Here is a 27,399-nt window from a genome sequence, read left to right on the forward strand (position 1 = left end):
TTAGTGGCCTCCATTTCACTGTCGCTGGCGTACATTATTTTTAAGGCTTCTAGAAATAATTTTGCGTTCTTCATGCAAGGATTTTTTTGCGCGATGAGCGGTCTTACCCATTCCCGGGCGGCCCCCGTCAAATGCTCTATGATAAAGGAGACTCTGTGCGCGTCATCTGGGAATTCTGCTGCATGCAATTCCAGCGCATAATTTATTTCTGTCTCGAATCCTAGGTACTCCCTCGGGTCGCCGCTGAACTTGGTGACTAGGCTCTGTCCCCTTCTCACTTGGACTAGCTGCGGCTGGGGCGCCCCCCCACCTCTAGCGGCTTTCTCCTCTTCCAACTTTTTCTGCAGGTCCAATACCATCACCCTTAGCTGTTTCTCAGTCTCCTCTTTTGTCCTCACCTGGTCCACCAGCTTGTTCAGCTCCTCCTGCGCCCCTCGCGCTTCCTCCTGAGCGGCATGCAATTGCTGCTGTGCGTGCGCTGTGAGGTTCTGCAGCTCCTGCTTCGCTGCTTCGGCCTCCAGCCTCCAATGCTCAGCCTCTTGAGCGCTCATCGCTGCACTCCAAAGTAGCCAAAAAAAGATTCGGGAGTTGCTGTCAGAGGGCCTGGTATGGCTACTCTAGAGTAACGACTCCAGCATGGTCTTTTAAGGCTTTTATTAAGTGCTGATTATTTACAGTGTTCAGAGCAGTAAAAATGCATCCTTAAGGTGAGGTGTCAGAACTCCCGAATGGCGATTGGCGCGTTTTCTTCCAGCACCACAGCTTTGGCAGACCCAACCTCTTCCCCCTACGTTTGCGTCGCAATTCGGGAGTTGGGGGGATTGGCCTCCCCCCCCCCGTGCGTCCAACTTCCTGTCCCCCCTGCGGCCTGGGCTCCACAACCTTGCCTGAGCCTCGGACACCACTTCCTGACTCTCCGCTGGAGGCAGAGCTCTCCTTACTCTCTCCAGCGCTTGGGGATGGGCTGGAACTTAAGATGGGAGGGACTTCCCTGTATCCCTTGTCCCTCACACCCCTGGTTTAGAACAAGGATTAAAAAATATGTGGCCTTGAGGGCAATATGTGTCCCTTGGCCTAATTTCATGCAGCCCTAGGCCTAACTAGGCGCAGGTGGTAAGGAGGAGGGAACTGTGGGGTAGCCAGGAAGAGGGAAAATGTACTCTTTGGGCACTGGTCCTGCCCATTTTTTATTTTTTATTAGTTTTAGTTTCTCCTACCATTGGTTCCAGCTCCTCCTACCATTGGTTCTAGCTCCTCCCACCATTGGCTCCAGCCACACCCACTGCTGGCTTTCAGGCCCCCAGAAATTACCCCCAAAGCATGTAAGACCTTGAGAGAGAAAAAGTTACCCTGCTGCACGGTGGGGCTGTGCCTCGTGCCCCAGATGAGCTTCTGCCCTTACTGATGGTGAATGAACTGAAAGGGGTTTACTAAAATATATGTTTCTTTTCCTTTTCCTTTTTTTAAATTTCAAAACAAGCATCAAATTCAAAATTTCAAAAACACAACAAGATGGAAGAAGTGAAATACTGAGATCACAACATGGGCGAAGGGGAGTGGGGGGCATGTGGGAATCTATAATATTCAGGCATCCCCAAACTGCGGCCCTCCAGATGTTTTGGCCTACAACTCCCATGATCCCTACCTAACAGGACCAGTGGTCAGGATAGATGGGAATTGTAGTCCAAAACATCTGGAGGGCCGAAGTTTGGGGATGCCTGATACTATTTATAATATAAAATTTCTAACTGTGTAGTAAAGGGAAGCCTAGAGTAGTAATTGTGTATATTTTAATTCAGGTAATCTATGTAATAGGCTTATGTTAGAATATAAAATACCTGTTTCAACGGGGTGATGTTTTTTGATCATTGCAGATGAAAGTCCCCATGAAGCGAAGGGGCAGGAACAGCGAGGACGACAGCATCCGGGAAGCCACCAGCTCCCAGCTCAGCAGCTCCAGGGACTGCCTCAGCGATGTGAGTACCAGTGAGAATCGGGAGTTGTGGCAATTTCATAAATCTTGCTGAACAAACGTTGGCATCCAGAGGTCACTGTGTAATAACTTTCTCTTCTCCCACCTCCCCCCCCATGTCATGATTGAGTGTTATGGCATAAGTGGTTGAGCTCCCTTGCAAACACTATAATCATAGCGCAAATAATATGATAAGTGAAAGATCAGAGGCAGGGAAAACAAAACGGAATTGTGCTTCCTGGGAGCAAAAGATGGCTCAAGATGATTACTTTGAGGGGGAAAGTTGTGGGGGCGCTGGGGTGTACGCGGATTATTATTTTTTTGGTACTTTAAAAAACAACCATTTGTTGTTCCAATTACTCTAGGCTGCATGGGTTAACTCACCTGTTTTGATGCCTCCTGCTCTGAATTGGGGTAGATTGTGGGGTAGGTTGTGAGTCTTGGGGCAGGGTTAGGGGGTGAATGGAAACGCTGCTTTTGAATGAAATGTTATGATAAACCCGGTGCGAAACGACGTCTAAGTGTATAAACACACAAATGGGCTCTTTATTTTATTTTTACTTTTTTTAAATCACCAAGAAATCAATGGAAGTGCTGGGATAATTTCATGTGAAGGCTTTTTTGTGTTAGCAATTAGCATTTTGCCTTCATTAAAACATGATTTTTTTTGCTAATTAGGACCTTCCCCCGTTAGGAGAGATTTAAATGACAAACAATAATCAAACACTGGCACGAGTCATGTCTGAAATATTAAATTTAACATTTCAATGGTGAGCCACAGTTACATCCCAGAGAGTGGGGTTTTCATGTTCCGTTCTATTAATGTGAAATATGCTTCATAACTAAAACCTGTCACAGGAAAAAGCAGCTCACACCAGCCAAATTCAATTGGACAGTTAATTTAGCTTTAAAATTGAAAACACTACCTCTGCTTCAGGATGCAAAAAAGGAAGGGGGAGGAAGCCTTTGATAAGCATAATGTATTTGCTATTAAGGCTTTCAGAGCTCATTCTCCTGAAGGAGGAGAAGAGGAAGGGAGAGAGGAGGGGGCAAAATGGCTCCCACAAATGTGTTTAAAAGCTGAAAGTATTTATTAAAAATGTCAGCAGAAAAGTGCTTTTGGCAGATTAAAGCGGGATTCAGCTTGACAGCTCTGACAGCAAAATGTGATGGTGTTGGTGTTGTAGGGTGTGCGTGTGGAATTCACACTACATGTTTTGAGCAGGAATGGGGTGCTATAAACATCCTGTGTAGTGTGGGAAGAAATAAGAGGGGTGGGGTGGGGAAATCCCACCCCTGTACCTCTGATCTGATTCCAGGAAAGATAAAATGTGTGGATCAGAAAGGAAAGCGGATAGAGGGAAGTGGGGGGGGGGTGGATTTACCTTTGGGGTAAATGATTTTGTTTATCCAGCATTAGTTTGGGTTTGGGTTGTTGTTGATGCAGTTGTGTTTTTTCCTCCTCAAAACAACAATTGTTTCCTCTTCACCCGCACTATGCATGCAGCAGCTACTGTATGGCTTCTCTCCCTCCCTCTTTCTCTGTCTCTCTCACCCACACCAAAAGGTGTATTTATTCCAACACCCTGTTTACTCTAGGAGGCGGGGTGGCGCTGTGGGTTAAACCACTGAGCCTAGGGCTTGCCGATCAGAAGGTCGGCGGTTCGAATCCCCATGATGGGGTGAGCTCCCGTTGCTCAGTCCCAGCTCCTACCCACCTAGCAGTTTGAAAGCACATCAAAGTGCAAGTAGATAAATAGGTACCGCTCCAAGCGGGAAGGTAAACGGCCTTTCCGTGTGCTGCTCTGGTTCGCCAGAAGCGGCTTTGTCCTGCTGGCCACATGACCGGGAAGCTGTACGCCGGCTCCCTCGGCCAATAACTGGATTCCCCTTAATGTTACAGGGGAATCCAGTTACAGAATGCTGCCTCTGATCTTGGATGCAGACGTGAATAATAATAATAATAATAATAATAATAATAATAATAATAATATTTATACCCACCCATCTGGCTGGGTTTCCCCAGCCACTCTGGGCAACAAAAGATTTAAAATACATTAAAACATCAGTTATTATAAACTTCCCTAAACAGGACTGCCTTCAGATGTCTTCTAAATGTCAGATAGTTGTTTGTTTCTTTGACATCTGATGGGAGGGTGTGCCTAATCCTCCGTTAAAGCTACCTAAATGAACTCCCACTCTCCACAAGTTGTTCTGTATGCACATAGATGTGTGTACGTATGTGTACACACACACACACACACACTGCTAGCAGATTTGCAAAGCAGAGCAGGGTCCAGTATGGCTTCAAATAGGACTGTGTGCTGAGATTACTGCATTGCAGGGGTTTGGACTGGGTGACCCTTGGGGTCCCTTCCAACTCCACAATTCTATGATTCTAGGGTGAAGCAGGTGCCTCAGGCAGGCGCCTCCCCACTGCTTCTGCCGCTGCTGGAACATGCCCCTCTCAGCAAGTTCAGTGAGAGGGGGCATTCCAGTGGCAGCAGAAGTGGTGAATCATGGCAGCACAGCCGTTTGGCTGTCCTTCTTTCCGCTCATATACACATGCTTGTGAGCAGGTGCTCCATCTGCTGGAGGGCTGGGGGACCAAGGGCCCCCCAAAAATTTCAATGAGTGGGCTGGACCCCCTCAAAATTCCCTGGTGGCTGTGCACACATGCCGCAGGACATGCTCGCATCACACACTGCTACCATATTAGGCACTGTATTGCACAGCATCCTTAGAAAAGGCAGATTTCCGCTGTCTGCTTCTCTCTGTCACTCTCTCTCTCTCTCTCTCTCTCTCTCTCTCTCTCTCACCCACCCACCCACACACACACACACACACACTAACACACACTCCTGGGAATACCAATTTTACATTTTAAAGTAGCTTGGTCACCTTTAGTGTGCTCACCCTTCAAGGATTTTTTAAAATGTTGGCTTTTTTTCTTGATTCAGGCCACAAACGCCTATTGGTTTATCTTGTTTTATGTTACAGGATTTACATACCGCTTAATCACCAAAACATCTATGTGGCTCACGTAAAACAATATAAAACACACATTAAAAATACAGTATCAATAAAAACCAGATGTTCAGAACAAGTTGGCCTAGAATAGGTAGAACTTGCGCTAAAATGTCCATTTCCAATCTCTTTCATCCCTTTCAATAATTGGGTCCTCATTCATTTATTTTAGCACCATCTCTTGGAAAAGCCCTGCCTGGATCAGGCGACAGGACCATCTAGTCCAGGCATCCCAAAACTGCGGCCCTCCAGATGTTTTGGCCTACAACTCTCATGATCCCTAGCTAACAGGACCAGTGGTCAGGGAAGATGGGAATTGTAGTCCAAAACATCTGGAGGGCCGAAGTTTGGGGATGCCTGGTCTAGTCCTGAGTCCTTTTCTCACAGTAGTCAACCAGGTGCTTCTGTAAGGCCTAAAGTAGGACCCGAGTGTAGCAGCACTTTCCCTACTTGTGATCCCAAGGATCTGTGCCTTGGGACCATGGACAGTTTTCTCCCCATGAATCTGTCTAATCCTTTTTTGGAACTATTTAGTTTGGTCGCCATCACTCTATCTTGTGGTAGTGAGTTCCATGTGCACTGTACGAATAAGTCCTTTCTTTTGTTTGCCCAGAAGGGAATGTGCCCCCCACCACCAAGACTGGAAAAAAATCACTTGCTCCTCAGTTAAAGAGTCTTTGCTAGCAGGGCTGAGAATGGTATCCGCCATAGACCTTGGACAGTTGTTGCTAGTCAGAGCCAACCAAAGATGAGGAACTTTGGGCTGCAGGTTCTACCACCTATGGCCATTGTCCATCAGAGCATAAGAAGAGACTGGTGGATCAAGCCAAAGGCCCATCTAGTCCAACATCCTGTTCTCACAGTGACCAAGATCTGAGTTCAAAAGCACTCTGTTTCCAGCAACTGGTATTCAGAAGCCAGAGCCGTAACTATGGGGAGGGGGCTGCTAGCCAGGTTTTTTGCCCCTGGTGAAGCCTCTAGTACAGGCATCCCCAACCTTCAGCTCTCCAGATGTTTTGGACTACAGTTCCCATAATCCCTGACTACTGGTCCCGTTAGCTAGGGATCATGGGAGTTGTAGGCCAAAACATCTGGAGGGCCGCAGTTTGGGGATGCCTGCTCTAGTAGCATTGCTGCCGCCAAGAGGAGCGGTAGAACAGGATAAGCCTTTGGTCTGATTTAGCACTGCTCTTTCTTCTTTTGCCCTTGTGTTCTTGTCAGCAAATTGCCACACCTATGCAAAAATCCCTTTTTAGTCCCTATGACACGTGGCTGAAAAATTATCCAATGTAACTATTGGTAGAACCACCAGCTACTTTTACAAAAACGAACAAAAAAAAATTATCCTCTCCCTCACAGTCAGACACATGGTATTAAGGGAGAATTAAAAGGCAGAATATTCCTGTGCTTTATTTTGATTGAAATTAAATAGAGGGTGGTTTGGGGTGGTCCCGGGAGGGAAAGAGGGTGTTCTGTTTTGCCTCCCACCCCTCCCTCCCTGCTCCTTGTTCCATAATTGTCCTAATCTTTCCTGATGTCCTGAACAGTGTAAAAAATCCACACAGAGCCGTACATAATGGCTTTTAAAAAAGGGTTTATCTTTTTCTTGACCCATCAGCTTAAGAACTGCCTGCGTTTTTTAATGGATTTTCTCCGTCACTAAATTGAATGGATCGTTCCTCATTATCATTTAAATAGGACCCTCATTCCCCACAAACACTGAACATTTGAATGTGGTGGTAGAGCTGCGTTAATTTGAAATGTATGGAAGATGGGGAAGGGGAGGGAAAGGAGGAGAAGGCAGCCGCCGAGTGTGGAATTGCTGGATGTAATTGTCATGGATTCTCAATTTTGTTGCCCCCAAGATGGGAAAATAGACTAATAATTGTCTCCCAGCCCTAGTAGAATAGTTGCCCTAGTTAGCTGAAGCTAACACTCTAATTGTCATGGGGGGCATCTAGATGAATGAGGATGTATGCGGGGCACAGCAAGGGCTAAATTGAGTGATATACTAAGGCAAAGAGCAAATTGGCAATTATGGACCCAGTCGAAAAGGTTGGCAGGTGTGCAGCGTTCTCATGAGCCCTGAGGGGGAAATTGGAAATATAAAATATCAACCATAAATACCAGCTGATTAGGAAATATGTTGCAAGAGGTGTTGGCCACTTTGGATGGATGGATGGAGACATAGATAAGAGTGCTGGGTGTTTATTTAACGTTTTAAAAATAAAAATAAAAATGTTAGAATTCACAGGCTCCATTTTAGACTCTCTTTCTTTCGCTCGTTCTAGCTCTCTTCCGTCAGGTTGGATGAAGTGACTTTTTAAAATGTTATTGGGGGTAAGGAGAAATCTACCTGGCGGCGAAGGAGTGGAAACCAGAAATTATAAGACATCGTCCTCCACTTTTACGGCTCAGGTTCAAAATCTTATTTAACAATGATACCTCTTAGGTGACAGAGGGTTTAGGAGGTGGAGAAGAGAGAAGGTGAAATAATTGGGAACCTGTGAATGGCTGGCTGGATGTTTGTCTGTGAAAAAGAGAGAGCGATAGTGTGAGGGAGCTCTGGACACACACACCCACCCCATATTTGGCTGCGGGTCTAACTCACTTTACAGAGCTCCTTACAGAACAACAATTCCCAGAGTTCCTTAAGAAGAGGGATTGATTGTTAACTAACTATGAGAACTGCAGCTCCGTGAGGGCATTAAAAAAAGGTCAACAATCATGATGGTTTCCTAAAAGCTCAAATTTTCAAATATGGCAACCCTATGTAAGGGGAATAGGCACCACTTATCGTACTACAACTCCCACAATTCTTTAGGGGAAGCCATGACTGTTAAAGTGGCACAATAGTGCTCTAGGTGTATGGCATAGGTGTGGCCTGGGCTGGGTCTGAGCCTCAGAAGACTAGGCCTCACCTTACCTGAGCTTCTCCCTCCAGGGATCACTCACGATGTGTTAGTAGTTTTCTTCTCCCTAACCATCCCCTCCACCTCCTTGTGTGTTTTTGGTCCTTCTTTCTTTTCTTTTTCATTTTTAAAAACCAGGAGTCATACACTTCCCAGCACTTTTAATCCCCTTTCATTTTAGAGTGGCTGAGGAGAATGGGTTGTATGTTTTGCCGGGGATAGCAACATTGCGAGGTTTCTTTTGTTTGTTCAGGCACATGAACTGAAGTGGAGAAATGACATTTCAAAGTTTCCTAAGTGTAAAGATAGTAACGGGGGCTGCCCCATCTCTTGTGGTTTCCAAGGTCAGGCCCTGACCTCTGAGCGGGGCTAAGTTTTTGATGCATTCCTGAGGATGTAGACATGTCAGCCGGTATCCCTCTGGAAACATGGGAGAGGGACCGTGTCTGCATGGCCATGGGGAAAAGAAAAGCCCTCCTGTGTAGGTGATCTCATCCTCCTAGCAGCAGAGCCTCAATTTAAAGTGGGTATGGTCTGGAGCAGGCACCTCCAGATGTTTTGGACTACAATTGCCATCTTCCCCAACCACTGGTCCTGTTAGCTAGGGATCATGGGAGTTGTAGGCCAAAACATCTGGAGGGCCGCAGTTTGGGGATGCCTGAATATTATAGATTCCCACATGCCCCCCACTCCCCTTCGCCCATGTTGTGATCTCAGTATTTCACTTCTTCCATCTTGTTGTGTTTTTGAAATTTTGAATTTGATGCTTGTTTTGAAATTTAAAAAAAGGAAAAGGAAAAGAAACAGATATTTTAGTAAACCCCTTTCAGTTCATTCACCATCAGTAAGGGCAGAAGCTCATCTGGGGCACGAGGCACAGCCCCACCGTGCAGCAGGGTAACTTTTTCTCTCTCAAGGTCTTACATGCTTTGGGGGTAATTTCTGGGGGCCTGAAAGCCAGCAGTGGGTGTGGCTGGAGCCAATGGTGGGAGGAGCTAGAACCAATGGTAGGAGGAGCTGGAACCAATGGTAGGAGAAACTAAAACTAATAAAAAATAAAAAATGGGCAGGACCAGTGCCCAAAGAGTACATTTTCCCTCTTCCTGGCTACCCCACAGTTCCCTCCTCCTTACCACCTGCGCCTAGTTAGGCCTAGGGCTGCATGAAATTAGGCCAAGGGACACATATTGCCCTCAAGGCCACATATTTTTTAATCCTTGTTCTAAACCAGGGGTCAGCAAACTTTTTCAGCAGGGGTCGGTCCACTGTCCCTCAGACCTTGTGGGGGGCCGGACCATATATATATAGGGGGTGAATGAATTCCTATGCCCCACAAATAACCCAGAGATGCATCTATATATATAAAAATGTAGGCATTGCGTGCACAGAGGTCACAGCCTTTCTCCAAAACCGCTGAACTGTAATTTAACGAATTTGGGCACAATGTTCCATGCCCATCAGTGAGGGATCTGGCATAATTCCCCCCCCCCCAAAGGGGCACTCCTCAGGGATTAGTGCAAATTGCCCATATTGCAAGTGAATTTTAGGAGGCTGCTCCAGATATAAACAGCCAGTTATCAAGACTGGGCAACTTTGTTGGATGCAACACTCTGCTTCCTACACAAGGTACTTGATTGAAAGCTGTGTCAACATTTTATTTGGGTATATTTCTTGATACCTAAGCACAGACTTGAATTTAGTGGAGCTTGCCTTTGCACACTAAATCACATTCCCTTTTGTTTTGCTTTTTTGCTTTCTCCCAGACACACAGTGCAAAAATTTCTACATTGCATCTTATTATAAATGAAATAACTTGCCATAGCTGCTTGTAAAACATCAGCTTTGAAACCCCCGCAGTTCAGCTCTGCCTTTACTAGCAAGTTATTTTCTCCCCCCCCCCCGCCCTCCAAATTACAAGCAGAGAAAGTTGTTGGTTAGGGTTCCCCCCCCCTTTAAGAAATTGAGGGGAGATCTTGTGGGTTGTGTTTTTTTTTTTTAAAAAAAAGACCAAAATTACAGGCTGAAGGGCTGTCTCAAGAGCCTTGGTAATTGGATAATGAAGCCTTTTAACTCTTAAGTCCTCAGTGGGTCAAATTCAGCCCGGGTTGGTAAAATTACCAAAAGGCATCTAATGGCTCGTCTACATGAAAAGAACTGTTGGTTCCTTTATGGCAAGGTGTCTGCAGTTATGAAGGCGCCAGCACATCACACTTAATGGTAATTGGTACCTTCTCTATAGGAGGGAGGCCAGGAACCCTTTCGGTTAAAGAGGCTGAAGGAACATTTTGCACCTTAACTGTTGATTCTCTGAATCCTGGCAGATTGCAAGTCACTCCTAGGTTTTAGGTTTTATAGGCACTGGGATGAATGAGTGACATGGTTCCTTTCCAGACCAGGGAGAGGAAAAATATTCATTAGACAGAATATTATTCACCCAGGTTGTTTGGTTCCTCTCTAGAGTTCCTATGAGAGTGGTGTGGGGCCTGATCATGAGAAAATGATTCCCATACTGCTTTGGTAATGCATGAATTGATTAGGAGTGCATGAAAGGTGAGCCTGGGTAAATCTAAAGAATGACCCAGGTTCCCCTCCCCTAGTCTGTGGCCCCATCTGCACCATACTGTATAACGTACATTTAAAATACTATTATGCCACTTTAATCAGTAATGGCTTCCCCCAAAGAATTATGGGAACTTTAATTTGTTAAGAGTGCTGAGAGTTGTTAGGAGAACTGCCCCCCCCCCCATTCCCCTCACAGAACTACATTTCCCAGAATGGTTTTACATCAGTTCTTCTTCCCAGGGAACTCTGGGAATTGTGGCTCTCTCAGGGGAATAGGGATGCTTTGAGGGAAGCCATGACTGTTTAAAAGGACCCAGGTGGCGCTGTGGGTTAAATCACTGAGCCTAGGGCTTGCTGATCAGAAGGTCGGTGGTTCGAATCCCTGTGACGGGGTGAGCTCCCGTTGCTTGGTCCCAGCTCCTGCCAACCTAGCAGTTCGAAAGCATGTCAAAATGCAAGTAGATAAATAGGAACCGCTACAGCGGGAAGGTAAACGGCGTTTCCATGTGCTGCTCTGGTTTGCCAGAAGCGGCTTTGTCATGCTGGCCACATGACCTGGAAGCTGTACGCCGGCTCCCTCGGCCAATAATGCGAGATGAGCGTGCAACCCCAAGAGTCGGTCACGACTGGACCTAATGGTCAGGGGTCCCTTTACCTTTATGACTGTTTGAAGTGATATGATAGTGCTTTAAAGGTACCATACTGTTGGGGCCTGTGTCATGTTCTCAGAGATCGTCTCTGTCCTGCATGCAACATTGATCTGCAGATCATTTATTTTTTTTAAATGCTTTTAAATACATAGGTTGTATCAGAGTAGCTCCATTGAAATCAATTATTTCGAAGTAAGTTGGATGCAATCCCATGTTTAAATGAATACTTTGTTGCAGACTATGGATTTTTTTTTTAAAAAAAAATGACCTATGCACTGTGTTGGAATATTTGGGGAACAGGAATTGTGAATCAGGTCAATTTGTTCTGGAATACACACAGACTGAATTCCTCAAGCATCCCTTGGTAGTACTAATGGAAATAATTTTCCAGATCGTTTCTACCTAGCACATGCTTTTTCCTTTTGGATTGGCTTCAGTGTGGACTGCACTTCTTCTTCTTCTTCTTCTTCTTCTTCTTCTTCTTCTTCTTCTTCTTCTTCTTCTTCTTCTTCTTCTTCTTCTTCTTCTTCTAAAAGAACTTTATGTAGAGCAAGCACACGTTCATTTCAAAACTCGTCGACGGCACTTGATGTGCAAGAAGCAGCATGTATGGGCTTTTCTGGAAGGAATGTTTGCTCTCAGTCAGTCCAACTGTTGGAAAAGGTTTTAAAGAGCTGGATCCACAAGAACACCACTTTTACTAGCTTTACACAGCAATAACAAATCCTGTTCAAAAGAAAAGCATCCAGTGTTGAGTTCCAGGAAATGTTAATCTTAAACAGGGAAAATATATTCATCTTCATAGGGAACTTTTACCTCTGAAAACCCTAAAGAAAGTTGCATGTGTTGCAAAGTATTGTGCCAAGTCTACCTTTTAAAGGACTCTGCAGGCTGTGTTTAAAATCCCAGCAGGGAATTAGGAATAAAATAGCTGGATTTTGTCCCCCTCCGCTCCCCTCTTTTACTTATACCTTGTAATTTCAGTCTTACCGTATGTGTATTTTCTCAGAAGTAATTTCAACTGATTTAAGAACCACAATAGCCAATGACCCATCTGGTTCTTACAGTGGCCAATAGGAAGTCCTGTCCTGTCCCCACGCTATGGCCTGAAAATTTCTGCTGCAAACCTTGGCTTAGTTTATTGTGGCACATCAGCAAAAAGGACTAGAGAAGGGCGAAGAGGCTGTACATTGCTCTCCAGGAGGATGTTTAAAGCACATGGCTTTCCCCCCAAAGAATCCTGGGATCCATAGTTTACATGTCACACAGCCATAATTGCCAGTACATTTAACAAACTACAGTTCCCAGATTCTTTGGGGAAGCTATGCTTTGAATGTATGGTGTGGATTAAAGGGGCCCTTGACCATCAGGTCCAGTCGTGTCCGACTCTGGGGTTGTGGCGCTCATCTCGCTCTATAGGCCGAGGGAGCCGGCGTTTGTCCGCAGACAGCTTCCAAGTCATATGGCCAGCATGACAAAGCTGCTTCTGGCGAACCAGAGCAGCGCACGGAAAGGCGGTTTACCTTCCCGTCAGAGCGGTCCCTATTTATCTATTTGCACTTTGATGTGCTTTCGAACTGCTAGGTGGGCAGGAGCTGGGACCGAGCAACGGGAGCTCACCCCGTTGCAGGGATTCGAACCGCTGACCTTCTGATCAGCAAGCCCTAGACTCTGTGGTTTAACCCTATGGTGTGGATTAGGGCTGGGCAATAACTGGTTTTCAATATCTCAATGTATTACCAGCTAAACATTGCAATGAAGGGATGCGGGTGGCGCTGTGGGTTAAACCACAGAGCCTACGGCTTGCCGATCAGAAGGTCGGCGGTTCGAATCCCCGCAATGGGGTGAGCTCCCGTTGCTCGGTCCCTGCTCCTGCCAACCTAGCAGTTTGAAAGCACCTCAAAGTGCAAGTAGATAAATAGGTACCACTACAGCGGGAAGGTAAACAGCGTTTCCGTGCATTGCTCTGGTTCGCCAGAAGCTGCTTTGTCATGCTGGCCACATGACCCGGAAGCTGTACGCCGGCTCCCTCGGCCAATAACGCGAGATGAGCGCCGCAACCCCAGAGTCGGTCACGACTGGACCTAATTGTCATGAGTCCCTTTACCTTTAAACATTGCAATATATCAATATATCACAATATTCCTTTGTCCTGATTCAGCATAACTCTTCTTATGTTTGCTGATTCATGCAGCACAAAGTTTAAACTATGGAATTATCTCCCACAAAAGATAGTGATAGGCACCAACTTGTATCTTTAAAATATAGTCCGTGTAGAATAAAGCTGTGCTTGTGAATATGTCCTTATGAGTATTTCCTCTGAATACCACTTCCTGGAAGCCGCTTTTGTGCTGAGGTCCTTCTTTCAGGCTTCCTAGAAGCATCTGGTTGACCACTGCTGGGCTTTGATAGGTCGCTGGCAGCAGGCTCTTCTTACATATTCAATGTACATTTCAGTTTTGAGTAGCAGTCTAAAGAAGATTTAAGAACTTGGTTCAGCTTGCTGGCCACTTCATCTCCTTTTCTTAACCCCATCGACTAGTTGACTCCATCTGGTCATTCTTCTTCGCTGCATGACAGAAAAACCATGTCCATTTCAACAACATGAGTGAATATGACAAAATCAATAAAAAACATTTTGGAACACTGCCATGTTGTAAAGTAGATTTGGAAGGGAGGTGATGGGAATCTTGCATTTTGACTAGACTTGTAAATAGCTGCATAATGGAACCTGTATTGGATATGTGTTAGCCTTAATATGCTTTAATAGCTTTTAAACAGGTCCAACCAGCAATAAACCAGGCTGACATGCTATTTCCTTTTACTCGCTCTCTGTCCTGTTAACCATTGATAGTTTTAAACTGAAGTGGCTGAAGTAAAGCGGAAATATTGCAAGGAACAAATCTTTAAAAGAGTTACAAATTCTGAATATTTAAACTGTCAGCTCGGAAGACAAACCAAACCAGGTGTTGAACTCTTGTCTAGGCTGTAGCACTTGGGACTGCAATGGGGTGGTTGTAACATTAAATGGGAGGGTTCTAGCCTCACTTTCTCTTTGGCATGCCAGTTTTATACGTTCAAGATTTCCCTCTTTCCCCCAATGTGGCAGTATTCCACTATGCAATTATTCTAATTACACTTTAAAGTGGACCAGCCCAGACAATAGTAATCTCCAGGGATTTTCTTTTTCCTCCTGGTGTAGGAACTGAGTACTCTCAGTATGAGCTTTAATAGCCCCACAATTGTGCCACTGTTACTCCAATTCTTTAGCTGGATCCCTAAATCTGGATGCTGGACTTGAAAATGGTTCTGTGGTTTATTCAAAAGGTGGTTGATCCTCACCTGGGTAACAAACAAGGTGGTGTAGAGGTGAATTCTTACCACACTCCCTCTCCCCTTTTCTTTTTAAAAAGATGGTGTTAGGTTACTATAGTGGTACCTCCGGTTGCAGACGGGATCTGTTCTGGAGCTCCGGTCAGATCCCTAGGTTTCTGCAACTTCTGTGCATATGTGTGGCACAGTAGAGTGCTTCTGCGCATGCCGCAAAACACTTCCAGGGGTGCCGCTTTCACAACCCGAAGTTTACGTTACCCGAGGGTAACGTAAGCCGAGGTGCTACACTATTAAATTTCATAGAATTAAAAAAATTGTAGAGTTGGAAGGCACCCTGATGATCATCCATTCCAACCCCCTGCAAGGCAGCTGTCCCATACGGGGATTTGAACCTGCAACCTTGCCATTATCAGCACCACACTCTAATCAGCTGAGCTATCCAGGGATGTTACTTTCTACTAAGAAGCCCTAAAGCAATTTGCAAATAAAAGAAAATATAATTCAGTGAAACCTTGGTTCTCAAACGGCTCCATTTTCAAATGTTTTGGCTCCTGAATGCTGAAAACCTGGAGGTTCCGGTTTTCGAACGTTTTTTGGAACCTGAACTTCCAACGCAGCTTCCACTTGAGTGCAAGAAGCTCTTGCAACCAATCGGAAGCCGTGCCTCGGTTGTCAAACGTTTCAGAAGTTGAATGGTCTTCCAGAACGGATTACGTTCGAGAACCGAGGTTTGACTGTAATAAAATTACACACACAAAATAAAATAAGTTAACAATAGAATATAATATTGTTGGTATTTCATGAATGCCCAGAAAAATAAATGATTGTGTCCAGTGTTTGTCCTACTCAGAGTTTGTTGTTGTTGGCATCTGTCTGTTTCAAAAGGATTGTACCTCCAGGGGCAAAGTCAAATTGCTAGAGAATCACAGCGTCCACTTTGACTACAGAGACCAGTAACTCGTAACTGCTGTTTCCCACATTGTTTTTTCTGTGTTAATAGCTCCAGAATGAGCTCTCTGGAGCACAAGCCTGGACAATGTGTATGGAGGACCAGAGCTGGCCATATGATAAGACCCTCCTCTCAGCCTTGCTGATGTAGTCCAAAGGAAAGTGGAACAATGCATTTGACACCAGCTTGGCTGCTGGAGTTGCTGGAAGGAGACATACAAGAAGACATCCAACTGTCTTAGGGACTCCATTAGAGATTTGTGTAGACTTTACTTCTTAGCCTTTTCTTCTCCTGAAGATGTCCAGCAAGGCAGTCCTAACTAACTTTGGTCTATGAATTTTAATAGGTCTAGTGAGTAGGTCTAGTGAGTAGGCCTTAATTGGATACAACCCATTAATGGGGTTGGTGCCAGATGGGTAGGATCACCTACTACAAGGATTGTAGTAGCTGGAAAAATGGAAAGGGTTACTATAGGGATTAGGCCTGAACTATAGAAGTGAGTAAAGGTAAAGGGACCCCGATCATTAGGTCCAGTCGTGACCGACTCTGGGGTTGCGGCGCTCATCTCGCGTTATTGGCCGAAGGAGCCGGCATACAGCTTCCAGGTCATGTGGCCAGCATGACAAAGCCGCTTCTGGTGAACCAGAGCAGCACACGGAAACGCCGTTTACCTTCCCGCTGTTTAATTATCTACTTGCACTTTGAGGTGCTTTCGAACTGCTAGGTTGGCAGGAGCAGGGACCGAGCAACAGGAGCTCACCCTGTCGCAGGGATTCGGACCGCTGACCTTCTGATCGGCAAGCCCTAGGCTCCGTGGTTTAACCCACAGCGCCACCTGCGTCCCATAGAAGTGAGTAGGAGGTCCCGAATTAGATCCGTAGTCTACAGGATGCCTCCAAGCCAGTCTCTGGTTTCACAAATGGGAATGATCATGGGAGAGCGAGAATGCACGGTACCTGGCTAGAATTAATTCAGTATAAGGCAACATGTTCTATTCCAACCAACTCCCCACAGTGATAGATATTTAAAGGAAGCAGCCTCTTATTGAGTCAGACCATCACTGTTTTCTATACCGGGGTAGGGAACTGTGACCTTCCAGATTTTGCTAGACTACAACTCCACACAACCTGGTCATTGGCCATGTTTACTGGCGCTGATGGGAGTCAAATGAAATTTGGAGGGCCATAGATTCCCTACTACCTCACCTGCACTCATTGGCAACAGCTCTGCATGGATTCAGACAGGGGTCTATCTCAGTTATCTACCTGGATATTGAACCTGGGACCACTTGCATGTAAAGCATCTGCTCTACCACTGAGCCATGAACTTACATCAACTGTTGCCTAGGAAAGACCTGTAGCTGAGACTTCATTGGAGACCAGCTGTGAATTGTAGAAGATGATCACTGGACTAGATGAACCAATGACCTTACTATGTAGCAGTCTGCTTTATGAAGCTATGCATGTTCAAGGGATATTGGGCCTGCTTCCTTGGCAAAACCTGAGTCTGAGTCAAAGAAGACCTGCATGTAAATGTGCATCTTTTTACAAGTGTGGTGTGATTGGCAGCAGCATTCCTGGATCTTGATAAGAGTTACCTAGGAAATGGCACTTTGCAATTGCATGGAGAGAGAAGCTTGCAATTTTTCATGGCATTATGCATAACTCCCTTTGTTACTTATACTGATGTACCTTTTCTTTCCACAGAGTTCTGCTCAATCACTTTCAGGAAAAGGTTATTCGGTAAGTCACCTTATAGCTAATTATTCGATTTCACTTCTATCACTGTTTGATTGTGGAAGATTACATTACCTGTTACATGTTCATGTACGCTGTGGGAATACAGAGCATGCAAAAGAGGCTTTGAAAAAGTGCAGCCACGTTGCTAAACCTCCACTCTCTGCATGAGAGAGTATTAAAACAGTTTGTTTTCTGAGCCTCTCCGGTTTTATTGTTCTGCTTTTCCATTCATGCTAACCATGTAGCTACAAATCCAAAGATCATAGATTGCCTGCAGCATACCTTTGACTTTCTCGGTGTAAGGCCAAATCAGCCTTTTATTGTCCCATTTTGCCATGTTACATTTTATGTCCAATTGAACATATGCACATACGTTTGACTAGAATGTTGGCTTCACCCAGGGGCGTACCCAGGATCAAAATTAGGGAGGGCAAGGGGCGGGGGCAAGGGGCGGGAGGGGAGGGGCCACAGTGGGAATATGGGCGGGGCTACGTGGCCTGTGTCCTCCCAGCTCTTCTGAGGAGGCAGCCCCAGGCTCTTGTTCCCGGCGCGAAGCTCCAGAGGCGCGCGGGGAACGCAAGCCTGGGGCTGCCTCCTCCGCACCTCCCAGGTCTTCCAAGGAGGCGGCCCCAAGCTCCCGTTCCCGGCGCGAAGCTCCAGAGGTGCGCGGGGAACGCGAGCCTGTGGCTGCCTCCTCCACTTACACTCCCCGCTCCCGCTTAGCGCTCCTCCGCTTACGCTCCCCTCGCGCCTCTGGAGCTTTGCGCTGGGAGCCGGAGCCTGGGGCTGCCACGCTGCGCCCCTTAGCCTTTTGCTTCTGGGGGGCAATTGCCCCCTCCTGCCCCCCTGCCCACGGCACTGGTCGCCCCTCTGGGCAGCTCGCCCCATCCCCCGGGTGCGCTGTTTCCCTCCGTCTCTTACGTTTACACCCCACCGCTTTTGCAGCTCGATAGTGGGAGGGGGAGAGGAGAAAGTGCGATGGGTTATGGAAAGGGGAAAGGGGAAAGGGGGGAGGGCTGGTCTGTTTCTTTCTGGCTGGGGCCGCGCACCCCACTTTTTGCATTGAGATTTCTTTCTTTTTAGCTTGGGGCGGGCGGGCAGCTGGCTTCTAGAGTAGGGCAGCTGCCCTAACTTGCCCCGTGGTGGGTACGCCCTTGGCTTCACCAATTCATGTGAATTCTCTCCAACTCCAAAAATGGAGATGAAAGAATCAGTCAGGTGTGATGGAGTTCACTTGATTTTGTTTTTGCCTGAAAGTGCTTGTACAAAGGTGTTTTCTTTCCCGAAAGTAACAGTACTTACAGACTACAACCTGGACTTGTTATTTCTGAAACAGTCTTGCTTCAAAACTATTGGCTTATTTCAGACATAATACTAAGTATGCACAATGTCTCTTTGTAAAGTTACATTTTCTACAGATCCGTTTCATTTGTTAAGACCATAGCTGCCAAGTCTCCTGTTTTTCGTGGGAAACCACCAGATTTTAATCTGTTTCCCACTGTTATCCCGAATAGAAAAAATCCCGTAAATCCCCCAATCTCCTACCTGCCAGGGAGGCTCCTTCTGCACATGTCTGGACATGCGCAGAACCGATTTCAGGTGCCGCTCTGCCCATGTCTGGGCACCGGAAATCAGGCAGTGCCGGCACCAGAAGTTGCTTCTACGCATGTCCAGACATGCGTAGAAGTGACTTCCGGTGCCGCGCCGCTGCTGATCCCAGATTTTTCAATGGGAGACTTGGCAGCTATGGTTAAGACATTAGTGTTAGAGTAGGAAGAAAATGGGAAAAGAGGTTGAGGGGGGCATGGTAAGTGGGGTGAGGTTGGGTGGCAATGCTTCTATTCTGGTTGGGGTATGTGTGGGGTTTTGTGTCAGCATCACTTGTGTGGGTCCTCTTTACTATTCGCTTGTATTCCTTTGGTGGTGAGAGAGGTTGGTGTTGGCCTAGGGTGTGGTTGTTTCTTTGTGATTGGCTGTGGTGAACTTTGTTTTCATGTGTGAGTGGGGTGGGTGTGTTCTTCTGGATCACGTTAGCCATATTGGATTACTAAACCATAGTTTTGTGTTACATGAACGAGTCTTGGAGTTGTGTACTCCCCCCTCTTGCAATCTAGTGTTCTTTGATCCCGAGTTGTTTCAACAAACCACAGTTTCTCTAAATTGCAGGTGGGGAATCTGTGGCTTTCTAGAGATTTTTGTACAACAGCTCCCATCATTCCTGACCATGGGCCATCCTGGCTGAAGTTGATGGGAGCAGGAGTCCCTGTTCCAGGTTTAAACTAACCAGAGTCCACCCCCCCCCCAGTTTGTATGAAACAACAGACACTGATTAGTTTCAAACAGAAAACAGATAATTCTGTTCTCCTCACAGCCACACTAGAGGAGGAGGGGAAGTGTGTGGGCCTGGGGCTTGCTACTACTCTAGTATGGTCCAGTGTTATGTGCAGAATGGGCCACTGCCTTGCAAACTGCCATGAAATCAATTTTTGATGAAGGGCAGAATAAAAATACATTTAGATAAACATTCTGACTTTCAGATTTTGACTTGACAAATGTGCAATGCCATGTGATAGAACCAGGTTCAAAAATGTTTGTCATAATAATAACGTTCATAAATATCTGGCCATCAACTCAAGCGTTACCATTGTGTGATTCTGGAGCTGTTCTTGATTCTTTGATTCCCCCCCCCTTTTTTTAAGTAAAGTAAAAGAACACTCTGTACCCAGGCAGATTGCTACTGAACACATACTTAGTAAATAAATAGTGGTGTAAGAACAAGGTGGTATTCTGTAATTCAACCTATACAGCTGGAACTATATTCGCTTCCACTAGTATTTTGTGAAATTGCTGTGTGTGGTTGCTCATACAGAGGGAAGGGATGAGATGGTTTGAAATCATAATTGCCAGATAAAGCAAATATTGTCTGGATTCTTACTTGTGCTTCTGAATCTAAATTTTGATCATAGTAGCTTTCTTAAAAAGAGAAGGAGAAGCGGATAGCACTGAGCGAAGTGAACCAAAGTTGACTGCCAAATAGCATCAGACAAGTCCTGTCTCCTTTTGACTGCTGTCACTGAAGCCTTAAATTAATTCCCTTGCCAGTGTGAAAAAAGAGAGAGAGAAGGAAATCTTAATTCCTTTTAGCATTTCTAATTGCCAGTACTGTAGTAACCGTGGATGCAAAAGCTGTCATTGGAAAAGGTCTGTGTTTTTTACAATTCGGGGTACATATTTCAGATGGCCAGCGCTTGGAATGATGCCTGCATGGACTATCTTAGTATGGTGAATGGCAGCAGCACAACCTCTCACAGCATCACTCATCATTAAGTATGGGTTTTGAATGTTTTTAGAGAATTCTTGAGTCTGCAAGATGGACATGATTTGCATCTGGCGGGAATTTTGAAATCATTGTATCTACCAGGGAAACATTCAAGCTTATATCCTGATTTTTTTTTTATTTGGGTGGGTGGTGGTGGCTTTTTTCCTCAAGCACCAATTGCCAACAGTATGCAAAGCAGAATAATTGTGGTCAGGTTTTCAGTTTATGTTTGAGTGACTGAATGTGAATCTGAGAAATGTGGGAGGAACAACTCCACTTGTAAAGTCTCTCTCTCTCCCCCCTTCTCTCCCCCCCCCCGTGTGTGTATGTGTGAGTAGGGTTGCCAGACTCAATCGTGGACAGGACTTCTGTGCCTTTAATTGCCCTGCTCTCTTTTGAGTCTGGAAACCTTAAAGAGAAACCAGCAGACCCTTTTTTTAATTTCCAAGCAAAGGGTCTGCTGGTTTATCTTTAAGGTTACCAGACTCAAAAGAGAGCAGGGCAATTAAAGGCACAGAAGTCCTGTCCTCTATTGAGTCTGGCAACCCTAAGTGTGTGTGTGTGTGTGAGAGAGAGAGAGAGAGAGAGAGAGAGAGAGAGAGAGAGAGAGAGAGAGAGAGAGAGAGAGAGAGAGAGAGGGAGCTTAATGAAAAAAGGTCAGAGGCCTTGCCACCACCCTGGTGTTAATAAATCTTGGGCAGGCATTTTTTATCTCCCTTCATGAGAAGTTCCTTTTGATCTGCTGAACAAACAGGCATGTAGAAGTATAGAGCTGTTTATCTGAAAGCCACTGGAGTTCTGATAAGTTTGTTTCTTGATTGCTGGGCCATAAAGAGTTTGAGTAATAAGCACTGATATCTCAAACTGTGGTCTGTAGAGATCGCGCACACACACACACACACACCCCAAAGTGGGCTGTGAGCGTTAAGGTTCACCCATCTTCTGAGCATAAGGTGTATGTGTGAACTTCCTTGATGCAAAAAAGGCATTTCATGGGCCTGAAAATGTTCTGCCAAACCATAAAACATTTCCTTTTTCATTCCAGGTCTTTTTTTTGTTTGTCTTGATTTTTGTTTCATTTTGTTGCTTTTGTTTTCACCTGCTTTAAGCAGCTGTTTTGGTCATACTTCATTTCAATAACAAGATCCTTCTTGCTGATTATGCAGTTCAATTTGTCAAGAATAACATAGCTAGTATGGTGATGTAACAAAGCCAAGTCAAAGTGAGGGCAATATTTCCTGCTCTCACTTGGGAATAGGTGAATATTTTCATATAGTTTTGTAGTCCCTCTCTCCAAAAATTGCAAAAATTGATATTGTTTCCAAGGGGGTAAACAATTTCACATAACAATCCCCTTATCACCTCCACTTCCTTTCCCATCATTTCCATTGCTTGTGAAATTAGAATTCAGCATCAGTAAGGAACCTGGTAAGTTTCTGCGAGGTAGGAAGAATTCAGTTTGTGTGTGAGTGTGAGGGAATTTAAGGGTAGAATTAAGGTCATAGATTGTTTCCCTCTCACCACCTGCCATACACATTCTTTCTTTTATTTTCTACACTAACTAGTGTGTATAAATTTGTTGCTACTAATCTGAGCCATGGGGCGTTTTGAATAGTGATGAAAAAATAATGTGCCCAGTTCATCTTCTATGAAAAAGTACCGTACATCATTTGTCCCGCTGTCTGCTGTGGCAAAATTACATAACTTGCTGAATTTGCATAACTAATCACATAACATACTTAAATTAAATTGTTATCATGTTATTCCATGCCATTCATTTCAATATAAAGGGAATGCAATGCACTTGTGATCAAGAAGCTACTGTTATTGCAGCATTATTGTTGACAGGCGTGAGACACTGTCAGCATGTAACACCTGTGCTCAGTGACTGGTTGCTGATTTGCTACTGGGCCAAGTTCAAGGTGTTACTATTAGTATATAAAGCCCTTAACAACTTTGGACCTGTTCACTTGCAAGATTGCCTTATCGCATATCTGTCTACCCAACTGCTGCAGTCTGTGAATTGGCACTGATACAGGTGCCTCAAAATACATGATCCACATTTCTCAGAAATCAATATTTTAGTGCGGCAGCACTCACCCTTCAGTGCTCCCTGCCTGTTTCGTAAAGAGGAGACTGAGAGCAGATAGCCATCTTCAGATATCTAAGGGGCTGTCACATAGAGGATGGAACAACGCTTGTTCCCTTCTGCTCCGGACACTATGACCCAAACCAATGGGTAGAAGTTAGAATAGAAGAAAGGAGATTCCGACTAAACATCAGGAAAAGCTTTCTGACAGTAAGAGCTGTTCAACAGGGGAACGGACTTCCACAACAGGTGGTGGACTCTTCACCCTTAGAGGTTTTAAGCAGAGGTTGGATGGCCATCTGTCATGTATGATCTAGTTGAGATTCTAGCATTGCAAGGGATAGACTAGATGACCCTCAGGATCCCTTCTAACTCTTCAATTCTATGATGTCATGACATCCGGCATGCCTCTTCCGTGTGCCCCTTTCACTGCCTGCTATCCCAACATGGGATAGCTCAGTCAGTAGAGCACGAGACTCTTAATCTCAGGATTGTGGGTTTGAGCGTGTCAGGCAAAACGATATCTGTATTACTGGGGGTTTGTCTAGATGAAACCTCAATGTACCTTCCCTTCCAATTCTACAGTTCTATGATTCAATGAAAAACACATATGTTTAGGCAAGCCTACCAAGATATGTAGAATGTTGGCATGTGTTTTAATTTGTTTTTAGTCCATTGTTGATTTTAATTATTATTTGAATGTTTTAACTGTTGTATTGATAATTTTATTGTTTTGTTCTTTTTGTAAATTGCTTTGAGTTTTTTTCTTTCTTTCTTGCAGTCAAGCAGTATATATATATATATATTATGCAATAGATAAATGTCCATTATCACATTTTGCAGCATTCCTGGTTTAACACATTCAAAGCCAGCCCTATATATTATATATTGTACCATTGTAATGTACATTGTAACTGTACACTGAAATGTGTAAAGCAATATTTGTTGCTGTTGAAATATGGAGTGGGATAAACAGTACCATTAAGTCCAGAGTCTAAAACTACCCACCTCCACCATTAGGTCTGAGAGGTTGAGAAACTGCTGGTGTACAAAATGTGTTGCTTCTCCATTAAACTACCTTCTGCCTGATCATGGGACAGCTGTTGAGGAAGCTGTTTACTTCTGGAGTTTGGCACCGTTTCTAAATGGATCTGTCATAAGGCAAGAATCCATTATTTCTCTGATGCCGCCAGGTCTAACTACCATTCAATTCCATAAGGAACTCTGAAGATAATATAGAGGGGTTCATTCTTCTGATATTTTGGAGTTAGGTTCGGTTTTTTGTTTTTTTGTTTTGTTTGCGTTTTTTCTGTCGCCTTAAGTATCAAGTCACTTTTTTTAACAGTGACATTCTCAAGGTCCCTAAAATATGCTGCTCCTTGCCAGACATTACTGCAAGAAGCATAGCATAAAATGTAGAACTTGAGGGCAACCACAGTTACACTTGCAACTTTTGCAGTTCTACATGTTGTGGCCTGCCTGCATTTTGCACAGAGCTAGATGAAGAGTGTCATAATACAAATGTACTTATTTATTTTATATAGCTAATTCATAGCTAATTCACATACTGCTTCATATTTCAACAAAAACCTCTTAAGTGGTTTACAAATCACAAGAAAAAGGAATCAGTATAAGAAATATATTTTTTTAAAATCCACGTTCAAAATCAAACAAACTACCCATAATTACACACTTTAGTTAACATAATAAATATATCTAAAAAATGTACAGAAAAAACCTAGGAACCACAAAAATCATATACAAAGCATCAAAGCGTGCATCAAAATTCAGTGTAATTACACTAGATCATAAAATACAGTATCTCATCAAATACATAAATATATATTTTTTAAAAAATCTAATACAGTCGCCAAAACCATTCAGCTTCCACATTCACACTGCACAAAACCAACCCAAACACCCACAACTCCCACATTCACAATACCTTTAGTCTCCTTGTACCTACCTCATCACTCCATCCACTCAGTTCTCACTTCAGTGAAACACCTTCTCTTTACACACATTGCAAACTGATATAAAGGTGCTTTGTTGATTTCTCTTCCAGCTATGCTTGGTTGCTCCTTCCCAAACTGCAATATCTGTGCATCCTCAGTGCCCATAGGGATTGCCGCCTTTAGGGGAGCCAAGCAAACAAATCTTAATCCAGAAAAGACTAAAGTAATGTTTGTTTGTTTGTTTTAAATTGTACCACATCTTTCTTTTTTAAAATAAATAAACCCAGTTCCTCTAGAATCAATAAATGACAGAAACAAAAATAAATAATATAATGCGACCCCACCCCGGCAATACAATGCCACTCAAATCATGCTTGTCTTAGAAAACTAACTGCATAACTTAGAAGTATAACTTCATAAGGCCCAGGATGCTCTACCATTGAGCAAGCAGTCAGGAAACAGAAGCTATGGGGGAAGAGAACCCAGGTAGCAATACTGGGCTTTGGCGCTGCGCTCCTTGCTCTCGATAGGATGGTCTGGAGTCGCTATACGCTATGAGATACTGCTTGTATAGCTTCTGCAGGGGGAACCATAAAGACTAGAAGAATGCAAAAATAAAATAAAAATGAAGCTCTGAGGCTGCTGCTGTGTCCCAGGCCTAGTGCCAGGCGGAGTGTTCTTTGCATTATGCAAGTAGACATGTGGACCCTGCTACGTCTCTCATAAAATGTATTTTTGGTTTATTGGTTGCATTAATTCTCTTTCAAAATAACCTCCCTCTGTTTCCAATTAAACTGTGCTCTGCTTTTAATAATGATCAATTGTCCCATAAATTGTCACTCATCCCCAAAATCACACACACACACACACACACAGAGAGAGAGAGAGAGAGAGAGAGAGACAGAGAGACAGAGAGACAGAGAGACAGAGAGAGAGAGACTCTCCCCTCCCCTTTCCCCAAATCTGGGTATCCACATCACTCTCAGCATTTTGAGACATTAGTAAAAGGCTGTTTTGCTGAGGCAGATGCTTCTGCCGGTAATAGATATACAACACACACGCCTTTGTTTATTATGCCTGAGCATAATTGGATGATTTTGATTTACATAAACCTTCAAGTTTTCATGCAAATGTAGCCTTTTTGACATGGTGATCTTGAAACCCTTCAAGGTATGGATGGTATGTGACTCCTTTTCTGATTTCTTTCTTTCTTTCTTTTACCACACCATTTTAAAGGGAGGAAGTTAGGGCAGGGAGAGGGGAACCTCATCTGTAAGTTGTCTATAAAGAAAGCTGTTATTTTAAGACAAGCACATCTTCACAAAGGCTCCCAAAATCCATTGCTGAAGGTTTGCTGTGGGAATAAATAGCTCTGTTCTAGACCACGATGGTTGTCTAGACCACTGAGGTTCAGCGCGGAGGGCCTTCTGGCGGTTCCCTCACTGTGAGAAGCAAAGCTACAGGGAACCAAGCAGAGGGCCTTCTCGATATTGGCACCCACCCTGTGGAATGCCCTCCCATCAGATGTTAAAGAGATAAACAACTAGTGTACCTGACATTCAGAAAACATCTGAAGGCAGCCCTGTTTAGGGAAGTTTTTAATGTGTGATGTTTTAATGTATTTTAATCTCTGTTGGAAGCCGCCCAGAGTGGCTGGGGAAACCCAGCCGGATGGGTGGGGTATAAATAATAAATTATTATTATTATCTGCTTAAAGACCACCAAAGAAGGAGACTCCACCACACTCCTTGGTAGCAAATTCCACTGCCAAACAGCTCTTACTGTCAGGAAGTTCTTCCTAATGTTTAGGTGGAATCTTCTTTCTTGTAGTTTGAATCCATTGCTCTGTGTCCGCTTCTCTGGAGCAGCAGAAAACAACCTTTCTCCCTCCTCTATATGACATTCTTTTATATATTTGAACATGGCTACCATACCACCCCTTAACCTTCTCTTCTCCAGGCTAAACATACCCAGCTCCCTAAGCTGTTCCTCTTAAGGCATCGTTTCCAGGCCTTTGACCATTTTGGTTGCCCTCTTCTGGACACATTCCAGCTTGTCAGTATCCTTCTTGAACTGTGGTGCCCAGAACTGGACACAGTACTCCAGGTGAGGTCTGACCAGAGCAGAATACAGTGATACTATTACTTCCCTTGATCTAGATGCTATACTCCTATTGATGCAGCCCAGAATTGCATTGGCTTTTTAGCTGCTACATTACACTGTTGACGCATGTCAAGTTTGTGGTCTACCAAGATTCCTAGATCTTTTCACATGTACTGCTCTCAAGCCAGGGGTCACCCATCCTGTATTTGTGCCTTTCATTTTTTATTTTATTTTTGCCCAAGTGTAGTACTTTACATTTCTCCCTGTAAAAAAATCATCTTGTTTGCTTTGGCCTAGTTGTCTAATCTGTTAAGGTCATTTTGAAGTGTGATCCTGTCCTCTGGGGTATTAGCCACCCCTCCCAATTTGGTGTCATCTGCAAACTTGCTCAGGATGCCCTCAAGCCCATCATCCAAGTCATTGATAAAGATGTTGAATAAGACTGGTCCCAAGACAGAACCCTGTGGCACCCCACTAGTCACTACTCTCCAGGATGAGGAGGAGCCATTGATGAGCACCCTTTGGGTTCGGTCAGTCAGCCAGTTCATCCCCTGTCCATTTGCTGTGCAACTTAGCTGCTCTCTAAGCAAGTGTAACCATAAGTTTCTGGCCTTCATTCTCCCTCTTAAGTTCTCTCCTAGCCCCAAAAGAAAATAGAAAAGTTGTGGTTAACACAATTTGCAGGAATTAAAGTATTTCCACACCCAAACCTTTCTGCTAAAGGTAGAAAGGGAAGCCAGCAAACTTGCCCCCATCAAACAGGTATGGTTGGGTCAATGCTGTTTTTAA

At 44.5% G+C, this 27,399-nt stretch overlaps 1 protein-coding gene across 12 annotated transcripts in view; it reads left to right on the forward strand.

Annotated features, from left to right (window-relative positions):
• FBRSL1 (fibrosin like 1) overlaps positions 1–27,399 on the forward strand; it is an 808,905-nt gene that overhangs the window by 364,893 nt on the left and 416,613 nt on the right. For all 12 annotated transcript variants that reach the window (XM_060269604.1, XM_060269610.1, XM_060269606.1 and 9 more), the window contains 2 exons: positions 1,875–1,976; positions 17,112–17,147. In XM_060269604.1, coding sequence (XP_060125587.1) covers positions 1,875–1,976; positions 17,112–17,147 — 138 coding nt within the window. The remainder of the gene's footprint in view (positions 1–1,874; positions 1,977–17,111; positions 17,148–27,399) is intronic.

This window comes from Zootoca vivipara, chromosome 17 (assembly GCF_963506605.1).
Source record: "Zootoca vivipara chromosome 17, rZooViv1.1, whole genome shotgun sequence".
In the NCBI taxonomy this organism is placed as follows: Eukaryota; Metazoa; Chordata; class Lepidosauria; order Squamata; family Lacertidae; genus Zootoca; species Zootoca vivipara.